The following is an 18,967-nucleotide window of genomic DNA, read 5'->3' as shown; positions in this document are numbered from 1 at the left end:
ATGAAGCATATATTTCTATACAACCAGAGGAGTCGCCCCCTGGTGGTCAGTAGAGAAAATGCAGCTTTAACACATGAAGCATAGACTTCTATACAACCAGAAGAGTCGCACTCTGGTGGTAATTTATAAGAATGCAGCTTTAACACATGAAGCATATATTTCTATACAACCAGAGGAGTCGCCCCCTGGTGGTCAGTAGAGAAAATGCAGCTTTGACACATGGAGCATATACTTCTATACAACCAGAGGAGTCGCCCCCTGTTGGTCAGTAGAGAGAATGCAGCTTTAACACATGAAGCATAGACTTCTATACAACCAGAGGAATCGCCCCCTGGTGGTCAGGAGAGAGAATGCAGCTTTAACACATGAAGCATGTACTTCTATACAACCAGAGGAGTCGCACCCTGCTGGTAACTTATAAGAATGCAGCTTTCACTACAAAAAGCACCCAACAGAGGATGCCGTCCAACCGTATTATGGTTTTAAGCCGACGTATATACGAGAAGTCCTAAAAGTACTACTCTGTACTACAGAGTACTACAAAATATGACTGTTTGAACATCTAGAGTTCTGTGTCAACGGGGCAACTTCAACGGATGAGGAACTGATTCAACAGCTGCTGATTGTAGAAGATTGTGTTGTTTTCCAATAATGCTGTTAAGCATCAAGGCACCCAGATGTAATGGGTGAGTCACACATACCTGCAGGTAGCAGCACTACAACAGTAGGAATGCAGACTGTGGATGTAAAAGGCAGAATTTGGTGTTCAACGTGAAGTCACCACATGATGAGTCAGAGGTAATAAGCCTGTGCACATCCCTATATCCAATTTGCACGTCTCAGTTGGGTGCCTGGTTTGTTCTTCCTACTTGGTTGTTTTTCGGCTCAATTAATCCAACAGATCCTTCAGAACTATTCCTCAAAGCCCTTCTGGCACTTTCAAGTTTTCCCTCAAAGAAGCAGAAATCTTGCAATACGTTGCTTATTAAATGCAGGGATGGATTCCTGGACAGGACCCCCGGATCTTCAGACAATCAGCCGCATCCAAGATGTTTCCTTTCATGGTGAACGAGGAAGTACATGTGTGTGGGCGCGTGAAACAAAAAGTCAAGAAGACTTTTTTGTTACATAACTTGTGTACTTCAGTAACAGTACTTCCCTAGTTATTTTAACCCAAACGACAATCTTTTATTAAACCTAACTACGTGTTTTATGATCTTTTCCTAAACCTAACTAAGTACTTCACAATCTTTTCCTAAACCTAACTACGTATTTCACGATCTTTTCCTACACCTAAGTATTTCACGATCTTTTCCTAAACCTAACTACGTATTTCACGATCTTTTCCTACACCTAACTAAGTATTTCACGATCTTTTCCTAAACCTAACTACATGTTTCACAATCTTTTCCTACACCTAACTAAGTATTTCACGATCTTTTCCTACACCTAACTACGTATTTCACGATCTTTTCCTAAACCTAACTAAGTATTTCACGATCTTTTCCTAAACCTAACTACATGTTTCACAATCTTTTCCTAAACCTAACTAAGTATTTCACGATCTTTTCCTAAACCTAACTAAGTATTTGTATTGCCTAAACCTACTGGAGTTGTTTTCCTGTAAAGACAGAAGTTTATTTTGAAAATACTAAACATGCATGTAACAAGCGTAAATCGGCGTGAAGCACAAGTTATCTCGCATTAAAAGATGAGAAAGTTTGACCTCGACCTCAGTCAACAGACACTGGAACATTTAGAAAGATGAAACGCTTTATTAGAAAGGTTTCCACATAAAACGTGGATATGGCGGACGAGAGGCACAGTCAGTAACCGAACACACATACTGTGGTGACAGGCTTCAGGGCTTCAAGGACAAGCTCACATGTAAGCATCCTGCAGACCAGAATCTTTCAGCTTCAGTCATAGAAACAACTTTTTCATAAAACTTGACAAAGATATAATGACTCTACTGAGCAACGTTCATCAAGACACAATCTGGAAATGCTTCACTCACATGTTCTATTACAGCAACTTAAAGGTTTCATTCAACATCAAACAAACATCGTTGAAAGCTAAATTGTTCCGATATTTATTACTGAGAGTAAAATTAAAATAAAAAGTCTTCCTCTCCGGGGCTGCTGCTTTTTTAGATGTACAGTCTTATGAGAGGAGACGCTAATATTATTAATAAATCAGAGAAAGTACTATATTCAGTATTTCATGGAGCAGAAACAATAGTTTTGGAAGGAAATTAGATAATTCGAAGCTGGGAATTAGTGTAAAAATATTAAGTATAAGTTCATTCCGCCACAATGACAAAAACATATTCAATCACATTCTTGTTTTTTGTTTGAATAAGATCCTTGTCACAGATATTTTTCATATATTTATTGTTATTACCAGTTAAAAATAAATGCTGTTTTAATAACGTATCACTTTTTTTTTAAACTTCGCTGTTTTTCTAAAAAAAATCCACGTCTTAATTTTAACGACATTCTTTTTGTTTGGTTTTAGTGCGATGAGTTGGTTTGTTATTACAATAAAATGTTAAAAGAAGCAAAAGGTTGCACGAGATCTAGATGCACGGAAACGTAAATAGACGTTTGATTTTGACTTATCGCAGTATTATATATGACTTATTGCAATTTTTGGGGTTTACATGTTCAACGTTAACCACAAACTGTTAAAACCTGCAAACCGTAATCCCGGAGAAAACTGTTTTCTCTCTAAATTTAATTGAGGTGCAGTTTAGTTGAATGGGAAAGTAAAACGTCTTATTTCTGCAAATAAATGAAACGCGAGCAAGAAACGTTGAGTTAAAGAAAACGTAGATTAACGTAGATCTTTGTGCAATAATGAAAGATTTATTAATATAACAATCAGGATAAAGTGATTTGTTATTATATGAAATATAGTATGGAAATAATTGGTAATAAAGGATCTTGTTTAAACAATACATTTGTTTAAATGTAACGCATAGACAGTATATATCTGTCATGGTGGCGAATAAACCGCCGCAGTAAAATAATTGGTGTGAAGATAAACGTTCTTCTTTGCTGAGCAAAGAGGAGGATTATTTAAAACTGTCTGCTGAAAGATGGCCGCCCTCTTCTCCTGCCTGGTGTGATTTATAATCACGCGTGTGTGTCATATTCTCACCACTGGAATGAATCCTATCACTTTGGTAAAAAAAGAAAAGCAGAAGTCGGGACTCGTCAGTGTTTTTGACATTATGTGTGAAAACGGGTTTGAATATGTTATATATATTTATATATACTGTAGTCTGACTCCTATCACGAACATCCTCTGAATTTTAAGGCATATTGCTGCTTAATAATGTACAAATGTCTTTTTTTTGTTATCAGTACACACGTTAAAATTACTTTAATGGCCGAGATGAGCTGGAGCAACGTTCCGCTTTATTATTATTATTATTATTATTATTATTATTATTATTATTATTATAAAACACAGAAACAAGAAAGAAATCATTGATCCAGTGGACTGGATGCAGTCCATCTTTCCAGTTCTGGTCCTTGATGTCTCGCTTCAGATTCATGGTTTTGTGTAGCACTTTATAATAACTACACACTATTTAGCATTAGTAAAGCATGAGTAAACACTTCATCTTTTCGTCTTCATTTATTTTCACTTTCGATGTGAACTTTGTGCCGCTTTTAAAATGATTTTAGTTCTAACATTTGGTGAAAGTCTTCTTCGACGCGTTCTTGATGCCATTCTCTCTACAGCGAGGAGCCCGGTTAGCCTAGCTTAGCATAATGGCTGGAAACGGGAGGGAACGGCTAGCTGTGGAGTCTCAGCAGGTTGCCAGAAAGTTACTCCGCCGGGCCAAGAAATAGTCCCACATCATAACGCGTTACCTAAAGTTAGCTAAAGGCTAGCTGTAGTCTTTGTGCTAATCTAAGCTAACCAGCGGCCGAATGTAGCTTCACATTTAGCGTAGAGACGTGGGAGTGGCCTAACGCTCAGCAAAATAAAAAATGTTCCCCAATGTCAAACCATTCCTTCCAGCGTATATAAGGAAGAGAAAATCAATGACGGATTTTAAAGGATTTTAGTTTTTCAAGTCTTGAAGCTTCTTTCGGCTTTTTTTTTTTGACGTTCTGGTCTGTCGAAGCTCATTCGATCTCCTGGGGGACGTTTCCCTGCGCTGATCCTCTCAAATCCCACGTCGCTGGCAGGAACTGTCCCACCAAAGCTTCTCCAGCAAAGAGTACAGAGACACGGAGAGGGGAGGAAAGCTCCTCTCACACGGGAGAGTTCATCTTTCCTCCCCGACAGTCTGGGCAGTGAATCCCGGAGGACGGAGAAAGAACATCACCAAGCGATCAAACGGCCCAGAAACGTCCCGTATATCCCCGGTACATATCAGTGTTTCTGCGTTTTATTTGGAGCGGAAAAGCGGGGCATCAGCAGCAGCTGCGGAAACATTTCTTGAAGAACTTCTTGAACTCGGTGTTGAAGATGGTGTAGATGATGGGGTTGAGGGCGCTGTTGACGTAGCCCAGCCAGGTGACGGTGCTGATGAGGCCGGAGGGGATGTAGCACGTCACGCACACGGCTCGGGTCGTGTGCACCACGAAGAACGGAGTCCAGCAGAACAGGAAGCAGCCTGCGGGTCAAACACAATGAATATGAGTTAGTCCTCGAGGGTTTCATCCTCAGGAGCGACTTCAGACGACGGCTTTGCATTCATCGCCTCCAGTGCCAGCGGTGGAACAACAAAAAGCAACACAAAAAAAGTGACACCTTGATTGTCAATATGTCACAAATATGTGACGCGTACACATCTGGGAGGTTTTTATTCTCTCACCAATTATGCCTTTCTGTACCAGTCGGTCTTGCTTTGGCTGGCAGGATGAAGGAAATCACATAAATCAGCAATGAACTGTTCAGAGGGATCGGAGCAATTAAAATGTTGGCACGGAGATTTTCTTCCCAAAGAGGAAAAATCGTGTCTTTTTATTTATTTGTGTTTTGTGGTGTTTTGGGAAATCTCACTCCAACTAAGTTCTGACATGATCACGTTATTTATGTATACTTATTTTGTGGTGAAAGAACAATATGAGATATTTTTACATGAGTAAAAAAAAAAAAAGCACAAACACTCCACTGCGTGTTAAAGTCCTGCGTTGAAAATATTGAGTATAAGTACGCAAGTAATTATCAGCAAAATGCAAAGAAAGTAATGAATGATGAAAAATTACCCCTGCAGGTATTTTACTGGTGTACATGTTTTGTTATTGGTGATACATTCAAGTATAATTGGCATTGTTCAACTAATGTATATGTTCTTGCGTAGTTTAATATATGTTAAGTACAGAACACGTGATGACCTGATACAACTCGATGTATTTTATCAGATGCGAACAAGTCTGGTTCGCAATTTATCTAAAGCTGTCTAACTAAAGGTGTAGAAAGTATAGAAAATGGAAATTCAGAATTACAGTACTTAAGTAAATGTACTTAGTTATATCCCAGCACTGCATGTAGAAAAGCATTGTTAAAAAATAAATAAAAGTTAAGAAGACTTTTTTTCACGTATTACCACAAAAATCAATATAATCAAGAATAAAATAAAGATTCAAAGTTTGTTGTGATCCAGCTGTGTCACATCAAACTGTGAGTACTCTGATTCATACTTCAGTAAAAGTAGTAACAACTGAAAGTAAACGCTCACAATTATAAACTTCCAAATATTCTTTGAGTACCAAAATGGCTGATTTCAGAATAATATATATTGCATTACATGTATTATATATAATCGTCTTATTTTAATCCAAAATAATATTAATCTATAATCTATCTGTAATCTCTATTTGAAAAAAAATTCACTACATGAAAAGGTTTTGTATTTTTTGAACCGAAGGTGGAAGTTTGAAAACGTGAAATCAAGTTTAAGATTGCAATGTTCAAGCACATCTAGTTAAATTCAAAGAACTCTGGCGCCCCCTGTGGACTAATGTGGTAGTGTCTCTGAGCACCAGAGTCCCTTTTAGAAAACCTCATTCTACTGCAGCAGGGTTCCTCACAGTCACTTCAATAAAGCATATTATGGGAAATAAAAGTCAAGCTGAAGCCGAGAGTCTAACGTCTAACGGACGACCTCGTTCTGTAACTGCAGGCAGAACATAGAACGTCTTATAGAACCGCCTCACCCGTCTCATCTGGAAACAAGTCTCTCTCTCGTCGTTAGTTCTGTCCCGCCTGAAGACCCGGCTTCAGCGAGGACGTTCCTAATGATTCACGAGCGAAGACGAGTTCATTAGAGAAGAAGTAGCAGCGTCATTTCATCCTGAGACGTTCCTGCTCAGGGGGAGGTTTGATAAATGTTGCATTCCTTCACTTTTCTTTTCCCTTGTCCCTCACGAGGAATCCATTAGAGCCCCGGGAAGGAAGACGATACAGAAGAAGACGACTCCTATGTATTAAATGGTCCACGCGAGGACATTCATTACTGTCCGATTGTGTGAAAATATGATTTACGACCCAAAAACAAGAGCTCCGTCTCCGACTGAGCAAACACAGGTGAGCTCTCTGCTGGAAGACGATGAACCCGCCTCTAACAAGCTCAGGTTGCCGGATACCGAGGCCATTTGTCTCCGTCGCTGAATAAACGCCTTCCGAGCAATTTAATAGCTTTTTGTGTTGAGAGTTTGATGGATGAGGTTTACGTCTCTCTTCCAGAAGACTTTGCATAATGTGCAACAGCTGTACTCACATTTACGCTGTACGCACATTTTACTGGCCTATACCTGTCATATATACACTTATATATGACAGGTTAAGTACCGCAAAGGTCGGGTTACACGCCGCTACTACCTTCGGTCAGTGTCCCCTTTTGCTCCCCGCTGTAGCCAGCTGGCACTCATGCTAATTCCCTGCTAACTTCCGCTAGCTCCCTGCTAGCTCCCCAACAACCACCGAAGGTAGCAGGACCAGCCCCGGCTTGACACCCGACTTGGGCAGAGGGGACGCGAGCAGTAGCAGCAGCAGCGGGGAGCTAGCAGCAGGAGCGGGGAGCTAGCAGCAGGAGCGGGGAGCTAGCAGCAGGAGCGGGGAGCTAGCAGGAGCGGGGAGCTAGCAGGAGCGGGGAGCTAGCAGCAGCGCTAGCTAGCGCTGCTCCTAGCTTGCTACAGCGGGACACTGACCGGAGGTAGGAGCGGCTTGTAACCCGACTTCTCCGGTAGTTGTATAACCTTGTTTGTATGCCAGAGAGCCGGGTTGCATTAGAGTTATATATAATATGTTTGAAATGCAGTGTTTCATCTAGTTTATTATATATTTGTCCAGTCCTGGGCTCTAATATCTTAATATTTCTAATATCTTCGCACAAGATTAACAGAGATGCACTCTAAGGTATTTGAACCAGGAGGATGGAAACATTAAAAAAAACTTTATTTTGGTGGCTAAATTACTGAAAGGTGTCCACACCTGTTCGGTACAAACAACCAATGGGAGGCCATGACACAAACCAGGTGATACATGCAAGATATTATTTAAAATACAACGTAATGTAATAAAACATAATGGGAAAATTATAATAAAGTGTTATTTTATTATCATTTATTATTATTATTATTGTTAAATATGCTTTATTTTTCTTGGGCAATAGTGCGACACACAACTGCAATAAAACAATACACAGCCACAGAGGAAATAATGAATTAAAGGCAAAAGAAGACAGATGTATACAATACTGCACAATACTGTGAGATAAAAACAAAAGAAAGAAGTCGTGAAACCCTAAATAATCGATGCTCTTGTGTGCGTTGATGTAAATGAGTGCGGACGGTTAATTGTAACGCTACAAAGTACAACAGAGCCAACGCCGGCGGGTTGTTGGTTCTAGCAGCCGGAGCCGGAGCACAGGACAGACAGAGTGACTGTTCCGTCATGTGCTGCATATTAATTGGATTAAAGGCTTTAAGCTATAATGGCGGCGCTGCTTGTTGAGAGGCGGGCGAGTCAGAGGTGACGCTTTCATCGCGGCGCTCACAGAGCACCTGCATGAATGGTCTGCAGCCGCACACACACACCTGCACACACACCTACACCCACCCAAACACCTGCAACACAAACGTTAATTAAGCTGCAAAGTGTGAAAGCTAAGTCCTCAAGAGGCCAAAGTCCATTTTATCTTCATAAACACGCAGCAGGTAAACATTCCGGAGGTTAATTTGCTCATCGTGTGTCTCGTGTGATTAATGGGCTCCAAACAGCTGCTGCAGCGCGGGCTTTAAACAAGGGAGCAATCACGGTATTGAACTGTTCGGCACTCAAACGCCTCATCTGCTGTCACACGCAGCGCTACTTCCATTTCCTGCTTCAGTGAATAAACAGATTACCGGAGTACACAAGTGGCTGTGATGTAAGGCGCGAGGGCCCTCGACAGCACAGGAAACTACATTTTCACTGGAAAAGTGGAAAAACATCTTCTACGAGGGAACAAACACCTCATTTGTTGTTTTCTGAACGGTACAAAGAGAAAGCAATCAAAAGAATCTACAGTTTCAATCATGTAGATATTACCTTAAACAAGACGTCCAAGCACACACAGATAATGACCACGAAGTACCGACAGGTGATTATTTATTATTTTGTACGTATAATGTTATTTTATTTTGTTTTAATTTATTTTAATGTATTTGTTTTATTTTCATACATTTAATTTATTTTAATGTATTTGTTTTATGTTAATGTATTTTAATGTATTTGTTTTATCTTAATGTATTTGTTTTATTTTAATGTATTTATTCTATTTGAATGTATTTGTTTTATTTTATCTATCTATTTACTATTTATTTTACCAGGGACAAATGTAATTTCGGTAGCGTTTCATACTTAAAATGCCATCGATTAACACTCATACGTTTGCCAGTGTATTTACAGTAATCTACTGTGAACAAACAAAAACAAAACAAAAAGAATAATTCTGCATCCAACTCAATGATGATACAACGTATAAACTGGTAATGTGGAGTTTGAAAGACCTGGATTTAGAGAAGGTGTAATAAAAACGGCCAATGAGAGAATGTTCTGTAAACATGAATCGACCGTAAAAAAACTATTCTTCGTTAGTGGATCTGGACCTGGGCCCCGTTCCTCGTAGCTGGCTTACTGAGTTAGCTGGATAATTTTCAGGATAAGATGACGCAGGTCAGGCTTTTCGGTTCCACGAAGCAAGTTTGGAAAAATCACCATAGCAACACATCCAAATCCCTTAACCTGCTCCAGCACAGGCTTACTGAAATTCACTGGATAAGCTGGCCACTCCCATCGGACAAAAAAGGCAGCTCACTTCCTCATTGATGAAGGAGCTATATTAGTTTTATAGGGATATATTAATTTGTATACTACTGCCAGCAGGCACATTTAAAGAAGTATAAATCTGATTGATTTGGGTGACGAGGCACTTCAAATTAGCCGGTACATTTTCCCAACACTGACACATTTAACTGATATTTTTTCAATGCTTATGTCTCGCCGGTGTTATGCTGTGTTCACAACAAACGCGTTGTGAATATTCGCAACGCGTTGGCTGTGAACGCAACATTAGACTTTGCCATGATTATGGTCTTGACTTCCTCATATGCGTTCATGATCATCTCCTGCTCCTCAGCTGAGAAAAAAGAGGCTGTTCCTCTGAGTTTATTTGCCATTGTAGCGCTAGAAGATCATGGAATCTGTGTTTGACTCCTCCCCCTTTTGAAGAATAGCGTGCACGCGCAATTATCCAGATGACTGACGTCTTGTTCGAATTAACGAGACTGTTTGAAGGCGGATCAGCATTTGAGGAACCGACATACATCAATCATCTCGGTAATTTAAGATGGATAATAGGACATTTGATCGACATTGTTGAACCATGTACGAGGAATAGGGCCCAGGTCTGATGACCAGAGGGTCCATGTGATCTGGATCAATAAGACTTTCTCGCTCTCACTAAATTTGCAACATGCGAGCTTCAGTTTGGAGCATCATGGAGACGTTTTCCTCTCTCGTTGTGATTGACAGGCTTCACTAATTGCAACGAATATCAAACTGGTGCTCCCAAATTAAAAAGTTTGATGTCTGATTTTCCAGAAGCAGAAAACAGGAAGCTACATTTTTCTTCAAGGCACTTGAATAACGTTGTCCATGTTGTTTATTTACATTGATGAATCAAAACTCTTTCACATTTCTTCCATAGACGCACTGGTTTGTGTACATCGACAATCCTGATTTCTTTTTCACAAACTCTGGGTGTAACGTGTCGGACATGAGCCACAAAGTAGTGATTTTTAGTTCAGGATTAAAACCATAGACCGTATATGAGGAGCGGACGTAGTCACTGTGACGTCACACGTCGGTTTGTGGACTGATGTGTCGAAGCCTCGAATTTGGCATTTTTACTCTCGCCATCTTGTTTTTTTTGCGACCAGAAGTGACAACCACATGCCGAATAAGACATTTTTAGGCGATCAAAATGTTTCATGAACTAAGACCCAGAACAGACACCGCCGGGGTAGCGACCTGTCAATCACATTGTAGCCCCGCCCTAAAGCGTCCCCTGCTTTATGGTCTGTTTGACACTAAATGACCATCATTTACTAAATGAACATCATGCTGTATTGAAGAAGACTTGAAGCTAGAGATTAAGACATAAACTCATGTTTACAATGTTTACTGAGGGAATAAATCAAGAGAAGTAGTCATTTATATAGACTTCTATACAAACAGAGGAGTCACCCCCTCGTGGTCAGGAGAGAGAATGCAGCTGTAACACATGAAGCATAGACTTCTATACAACCAGAGGAGTCGCCCCCTGGTGGTCAGGAAAGAGAATGCAGCTGTAACACATAAAGCATAGACTTCTATACAACCAGAGGAGTCGCGCCCTGGTGGTCAGGAGAGAAAATGCAGTTTTAACCCATGAAGCATAGACTTCTATACAACCAGAGAAGTCACTCCCTGGTGGTCAGGAGAGAGAATGCAGCTGTAACACATGAAGCATAGACTTCTAAACAACCAGAGAAGTCGCCCCCTGGTGGCCAGGAGAGAAAATGCAGCTTTAACACATGAAGCATAGACTTCTATACAACCAGAGGAGTCGCCCCCTGGTGGTCAGGAGAGAAAATGCAGCTTTAACCCATGACGCATAGACTTCTATACAACCAGAGAAGTCACCCCTTGGTGGCCAGGAGAGAAAATGCAGCTTTAACACATGAAGCATAGACTTCTGTACAACCAGAGGAGTCGCCCCCTGGTGGTCAGTAGATAAATTGCAGGTTTACGGTACTTTTGCATGGGTTTCCCTCTTGAGCATGGATTAAAACATGGTGCTTCAAACAGCTGTTGTGTGCCTCTGATTGGACGACAACAGGAACACTCACCTACGACCACAGGCAGCACCTGCATGGCTTTCCTCTCCCGGCTGTTGATCTTGGCCCTCTTCTTCCTGTGCAGCTGCTGGCTGAACGTCACCGTGGGCACCGAGTTCTCCCGGTACTGTCGGGGATAGGGAATCTCCTGCTGCATGTAGTCGCCCGTGTCGTCCAGCCGAGACTGGGCCAAGTCCCTCTCGATGATCCTGGGCAGGGGCATGGGCAGCGGGCCGGGGATGGTGCCGGCCAGCGGGGGGAGGGCGGTGGCGACGGCGGCGTGCTGCAGCTTCCTGCAGGCGTCGATGCTGCTGCGCAGCTTGACCTTGCGCGTCTCCTCCCAATGTCGCAGCCCGCGGAAAACCCCGAAGTAGAGCAGGACCATGATGGGGCAGGGGATGAAGAAGGAGCAGACTGAGGAGTAAACCACGTAGTTGTTGTCCTCCAGCTTGCACTCGCCGGTGTCGCGGTCCGGCACGTTGTTGATGCCGAAGATGACGGGCGAGGCTACGGCCAGGGCCAGCAGCCAGGTGGCCGACAGCAGGATGATCTGACGGTGGTCCACGTGTTTACGGTTGTAATTCAGTGGGATGGACACGGCAATGAACCTGCAAAGAGCGGGAAGCTGCGACTTTACAGATGTTGAATAGACTAAACCGTTACTTAATGCCTCATAAGTATTTATTTCTCATTATTTCAGTTACCTTGTATTTGATAGATATTAATCAGTCATTGTAAGTCACTCCAAAGCTTTAATTTTCATAAATGACATGATTCCTTTAAGTTCCAAGATGTAATTTAAAGGGTCACTTTAAAAACAATGGTGTTCTAGAAGTATTTGGAAAAAATATTTGTTTTACATATTTTCTATCCAACTCATCCACTCATAATATTTATATTTAATGAAGTGGGTTGAAAAGAAAAGAAAGGAAAATCTCCGTAAGCGCATCACCCTGCTGCTCCCGATCAGAAAGTCAGCAGTCGCTGTTAATTTCTACTTTTTACAGGTTGTGTGAAATGTAAATTGCCTGTTTGTCATGCAGAGATCTTCTGCAGCGCCCATCTGCTGTGTTTTTCATGAACACTTCAGTTGTATTCTGTCTTCACCATCAGAGACTAACATAAGCTGTTAATATTTAAAACATGTATGTTCAGTTATTTTAGGAATTAGACCAAATTCAAGTGTAGCAAACAGACTCAGATTTCTTTTCCTCATCAGTCAAACAAAATGTACGCGAGCCTTTCGTATTAGATTCGATGTTAAAGGTCGGCAACAACTATCAGAACAATGCGAACATTCAGGCTCCCTCACCACCGCAACGATATCTTCTTAAAAATCTTTTTTCCGAAACCTAACTCAGTATTTCCGGATCTTTTCCTAAACCTAACTATTTCACGATCTTTTCCTAAACCTAACTCAGTATTTCCGGATCTTTTCCTAAACCTAACTATTTCACGATCTTTTCCTAAAACAAACTAAATATATTATGATATTTTCCTAAACCTAACTCAGTATTTCACGATCTTTTCCTAAACCTTTCTAAATATTTCACGATCTTTTCCTAAACCTTTCTAAATATTTCACGATCTTTTCCTAAACCTAACTATTTCACGATCTTTTCCTAAAACTAACTAAATATATTATGATATTTTCCTAAACCTAACTCAGTATTTCACGATCTTTTCCTAAACCTAACTCAGTATTTCACGATCTTTTCCTAAACCTTTCTAAATATTTCACGATCTTTTCCTAAACCTTACTATTTCACGATCTTTTCCTAAAACTAACTAAATATATTATGATATTTTCCTAAACCTAACTACGTATTTCACGATCTTTTCCTAAACCCAATTATTTCACGATCTCTTCCTAAAACTAACTAAATATTTTACGATCTTTTCCTAAACCTAACTCAGTATGTCACGATCTTTTCCTAAAACTAACTAAATATATTATGATCTTTTCCTAAACCTAACTAAGTATTTCACAATCTTTTCCTTAACCTAATTATTTCACGATCTTTTCGTAAACCTAACTAAATATTTTACAATATTTTCCTCAACCTAACTAAGTTATTTCCTGTAAAGACGGAAGTTTATTTTGAAAAGACTATATGCATGCAATGAGCGGAAATTGACAAGCACGAAAAATGTATAACTTTTCCTCCGACATCGTCCGAACCGTTGTTCAATGAGGACTCAAGAATATTCAAACAATATCCGTTGACTGATAAATTGGATGAATATTGAATCTTCAAACTTTCAGATTAATATGAATCACCACCCTTCCACCTCAAACACACGCACACACACACACACACACACACACACACACACACACACACACACACACACACACACACACACACACACACACACACACATACCTGTCCACGCTGATGGCACAGAGGTTGAATATGGATGCGGTGCACAGCATCACATCCATGGTCATCAGGCCGTCACACACCACCATGTTCAAGGACCAAACTCCCCCCTGGAACTACACAGAAGACACACACACACACACACACACACCTAATGATTAGCTGCCCTAAGTCTTGAGAGCAAATATGTTTAATCCTCTTGCCCCACTGCAGCTCAGCGGTGAGACAAACATTCCTCCATGAAACACTTTCTCCTCTCCTGACTTGTCTTCAGGTGAACACGGCGAGGTTTTTAACTTTCAGACTTGACTCCTCTAATCCGGTGGGTGCAGGCGAACGAAGAGCCGTCGTGCCTCCGGGTAGATTAACTGTCTGCAGCCACTGGCACAGGTAACAAGATCACAAATGCAGCTAATTAAAGACTTAAGGGGAAGCCTCAGTAGGGCATCTCTGAGATAGTCAGGGAGGCGGGCAGGTGGCGTTTAATACTTTAATAAGGGCGAGATTAGCCTTTCAAACGCCTTTAGGCCTGGAATATGGTGATGCATGGACCATGCATCTCCTAATAACCAGTGCGGGCCCCCGGTGTGCCCGTATAGTCTTTAATTGATCCTGATGGAAGAAGTGAGTGAGGCAGCAGGTTGACGGTCTCTCTTCTTTTTTTGTGTGTGTCATAATTAACCGGCTCTGGGGGGCTTCATGAGAAACCCTTCCAGGGCGGATTAAGCTCACACGTTGATCCTTTTTTTTTTATTATTTCTAATCGACATATCTCAAATATTTGATTTTTCTTGAGAATTGTGAGATTTATTGGACAGCTTTTACACACAAGTGTGACGTGTCTGTAGGTGTTCGTAGTGATGCGGTCTTCTGTGAGAGCCGGATTATGAAACAATGGGCACGAACATGTAAAAAGGCCCCCGGACGCGATCCGAACACCGGACTGGAAGAGACACAAAGCGGCTGGCAGTGACTTTCTGTGTGTGTGTGTGTGTGTGTGTGTGGTCACTTTATCAGTTTTTTGTTTGTTTTTTGGACATCTTTGTTGTCGTTTTGTGTCTCTTTGTGTTCATTTTGCACGTCTTAGTGGTTGTTTTGTTTATCTTTGTGGTCATTTGCTTGTCTCTGGGTTCATATTGTGTTGTTGTCCCTTGTGTCTTTGTGGTTGTTCCTTGTGTCTTTGTGGTTGTTCCTTGTGTGTTTGTGGTTGTTCCTTGTGTCTTTGTGGTTGTCTCTTGTGTCTTTGTGGTTGTTCCTTGTGTCTTTGTGGTTGTTCCTTGTGTGTTTGTGGTTGTTCCGTGTGTCTTTGTGGTTGTCTCTTGTGTCTTTGTGGTTGTCCCTTGTGTCTTTGTGGTTGTCTCTTGTGTCTTTGTGGTTGTTCCGTGTGTCTTTGTGGTTGTCTCTTGTGTCTTTGTGGTTGTCTCTTGTGTCTTTGTGGTTGTCTCTTGTGTCTTTGTGGTTGTTCCTTGTGTATTTGTGGTTGTCTCTTGTGTCTTTGTGGTTGTTCCTTGTGTCTTTGTGGTTGTTCCTTGTGTCTTTGTGGTTGTTCCTTGTGTCTTTGTGGTTGTTCCTTGTGTCTTTGTGGTTGTTCCTTGTGTCTTTGTGGTTGTCTCTTGTGTGTTTGTGGTTGTTCCTTGTGTCTTTGTGGTTGTTCCTTGTGTCTTTTTGGTTGTTCCTTGTGTATGTGTGGTTGTTCCTTGCGTCTTTGTGGTTGTTCCGTGTGTCTTTGTGGTTGTCTCTTGTGTCTTTGTGGTTGTTCCTTGTGTCTTTGTGGTTGTTCCTTGTGTCTTTGTGGTTGTTCCTTGTGTCTTTGTGGTTGTTCCTTGTGTCTTTGTGGTTGTTCCTTGTGTCTTTGTGGTTGTCTCTTGTGTCTTTTTGGTTGTTCCTTGTGTATGTGTGGTTGTTCCTTGCGTCTTTGTGGTTGTTCCGTGTGTCTTTGTGGTTGTCTCTTGTGTCTTTGTGGTTGTTCCTTGTGTCTTTGTGGTTGTTCCTTGTGTCTTTGTGGTTGTTCCTTGTGTCTTTGTGGTTGTTCCTTGTGTATGTGTGGTTGTTCCTTGTGTCTTTGTGGTTGTCTCTTGTGTATGTGTGGTTGTTCCTTGTGTCTTTGTGGTTGTTCCTTGTGTATGTGTGGTTGTTCCTTGTGTCTTTGCAGTCATGTTGCATTTCTTTGGAGTCCTTTGTTGTCTCTTCATTGTTATATTGCATGTTTCTTGGTGTCTTTTGTAATGTGTTTGTAGTCAGTTTGCATGTCCTTGTAGTTTTGTGTTTTCTTGTAGAGTCATTTTGTGTTTTTAAATGATACTGCAGAACAATCGTAGGATGGAATATTGCTACGTTTTTCTGTAGAAGTCTATTTTTCACAAACTGCTCATACAATCATTGAACAAAGTAGCAGCTTCTCAAGGACTGCAGATAAATAAATGCCCTGTGCCAGAGAAATCCAGATTGGTTTTCAAAGGATGTTCCAGTCAACACTGTTGTTTCGACTCTCTGCTGACACAAAACCATCAGTAGCCGCGACCTCCGATCATGAAGACACATTAGATTCAGTCATCCAACCAAAGTGTTTCCTCCCTCATTTCGGTGTGAGCTGCAGAGACATTTTAAACTATAGTTTATAAGCAAGATTAAAAGAAAAGTAAGAATTTAGGACCATTTCAGCACTAAACACAACACAATGAAAATGATTGTTTTGTATATATATATATATATATATATATATATATATATATATATATATATATATATATATATATATATATATGGGGTTAACAAAAATTCTGAATGAAAGTATCCCAGTTAAAATGAACAGAGGCTGTCTGATAAAGCAGCAGATCCACACTGACAGCGCGCAAATCACAGATATGAAACACTAAAACGTCCTAATATAATATCTAATGACCCCCGTGACCCTTGCCCCGTTGCCCAGTTGCCTCATTGCCTCGTTCAGTAATCCCCCGGGATTCCCGCAGACCTGCGCTTACCTCTGCGTAAACAAAGAGCGGCAGGACCAGCACCGCCAGCAGCAAGTCCGCAAACGCCAGGCTGACGATGAAGTAGTTGGTGGTGGTCTTCAGGGCCTTCTCCAGGTACACGCTGAGGCACACCAGCAGGTTCCCGCCGGCGATGATCACAATCAGCAAAACCCCGAATATCAGCGCCGGGAAGTTGTAGCCGGCCGCGGCGGGCTCCGGCAGCGTGTCGTTGTTGAAGTCGGTGGAGATGTTTGACATGGCGCCGCGCACTCACGGGCTCCTTGTCCGACGCAGAACGACTCTCTCCGGGGTCGGTTTTCATCTATGAGCCGTATCCAGCGGTCCCGAGATGAGCACGAGCGTTACAGGGGAGAGTCTGGCCCGGTGAGGACGCTCACCTGATGCGTTCAGGCTCCGACGCCTCTGCGCCTCTCCAAAACGCGCGCTTAGACCCTCTTTTCATCCACTCTCTCCAGCCCCCCCTCCCCTCGTGTCCCGGTTCTTTGACGTGAACAGCAAAGAAACGACCTGTTACAGCATTATGGATATCAGTTCCCCAACCGTCTCCTCAGCCGGCGCCTGAAGGAATGAGTTATCCGAGTGGACGAATCAGGAGCAACAGCTTAAATCCATCCGCACAAATCTGCTTACCGTGAACACATCGGGAGAGTGTGAGTGTGAGTGTGAGTGCGTTGGACTGCAGAATACTCTGTAACAAGTACTACAGTACACAAGTATTAGCATACAAATATATCAACAATAAAAACTATTATATATATGTATAATATGTGTGTTCATCACTCTAATGTTGCAGCTGGTAAATATGGACCCTATTCTGCCGGAGACATGAATATATCATCATGTGTTTGTTTATAATATTTCATATTTATCTGAATCTAGTACTACGTTTGACAAATATACGTAGTAGTGTAAAAAGTCCAAGGTATTAATACAATGAAGGTATTCAAATACAGTGGAGTAGTTGTACTTAAGTAGTGGATTAGTTGATTTTGGTGTAGTAAATTATTAAATGTTTTATTAGTTTTTTATGCTGAATACTTATTTTCAAGAAACTTGTGATAATAATAAGAATGAATTTGATTTGTAACACACTTTTCATTCAAAGAGATCTGAGGGTGCGGCTGGAGGTTTGGGGAGTGATGAGTTCTTGTAGGGAGGTGCATGTCCATTTATGCATTTATAGGTGAGTAGGACTTTGTAGTCACTGTCATGAGACAGAGAGCCAGTGTCGTGAGAGCAGATGGGTGTCATGTGCTCATGTTTCCAGACTCTCATCAGGATCCTGCCACCGCTATTTTGGATGTATTGTAGTTTCTGGATGTTCTTGCCAGTGAGTCCAGTAAACAGTGAATTCTAATAATCTATTTTTGAGAAGATAAAGGCGCATCTCCGATAAACACCAGATTTAAAGTGGTGTTTATCTATGAAATCCTTTATTCTTGCAAGAGGCCCAATTATACCGAGTCCCAAAGAGTCTGGGGGGGGGGGGGGGGGGGGGGATCCTTCAGAGCACCATCAAAGGATACATGTTTTTAAAGTAAGTATTTACTAACACGACATTAAAAAAACTTTAAAACATGAAAATAAATAATAGGATCCTAAAATCAAAACTGCTTCAGTGCAAACTAGACCAAATATATATATATATATAGTTTTTGATTTATATACATATATATATGTATTTATATATGTATATACATATATATATATATGTATATAAATCAAAAACTAATTGATGACTCGAATAGGAATATACCTACTACTACTATTGTGCTGCTGCAAAAAAATACTTTCATAAATAAGTTTCCTGTCTACTACTACTATTAGTACTACTGCTAGTATTCTACTACTATTACTACTACTGCTAATATTCTACTACTATTACTACTACTGCTAGTATTCGACTACTATTACTACTTCTGCTAGTATTCTACTACTATTACTACTACTGCTAGTATTCTACTACTGCTGCTAGTATTCTACGACTATTACTAATACTGCTAGTATTCTCTTACTATTACTACTGCTGCTACTATTCTACTACTGCTTTTTAACTAGTACTGCGACTACTTCTATGTACTGATACTATACTACTTCATATACCCTTTTGTGTTGCAGCTACTACTTACCTGCTATTCCACGACTAGTACTTCAACTATTTTACTACCGCTGGTACATTTACTGCTGACACTGGAATTAA

The 18,967-nt window shown here is 41.0% G+C and overlaps 1 protein-coding gene across 1 annotated transcript; it reads right to left on the bottom strand.

The window, feature by feature from the left end:
• Positions 1–4,433: 4,433 nt before the first annotated feature.
• On the bottom strand, positions 4,434–17,004 carry drd4b (dopamine receptor D4b; the record flags this gene model as incomplete). The annotated part of the gene is made up of 4 exons (XM_079231216.1): positions 4,434–4,636; positions 11,400–11,995; positions 13,775–13,887; positions 16,756–17,004. 4 exons carry the CDS (start codon positions 17,002–17,004, stop codon positions 4,434–4,436), a joined length of 1,161 nt encoding a protein of 386 aa, XP_079087342.1.
• Positions 17,005–18,967: the final 1,963 nt, after the last annotated feature.

Source organism: Taurulus bubalis, assembly GCF_910589615.1.
Source record: "Taurulus bubalis genome assembly, chromosome: 15".
Taxonomy (NCBI): domain Eukaryota; kingdom Metazoa; phylum Chordata; class Actinopteri; order Perciformes; family Cottidae; genus Taurulus; species Taurulus bubalis.
This window is presented reverse-complemented; position numbering and strand designations above follow the sequence as displayed.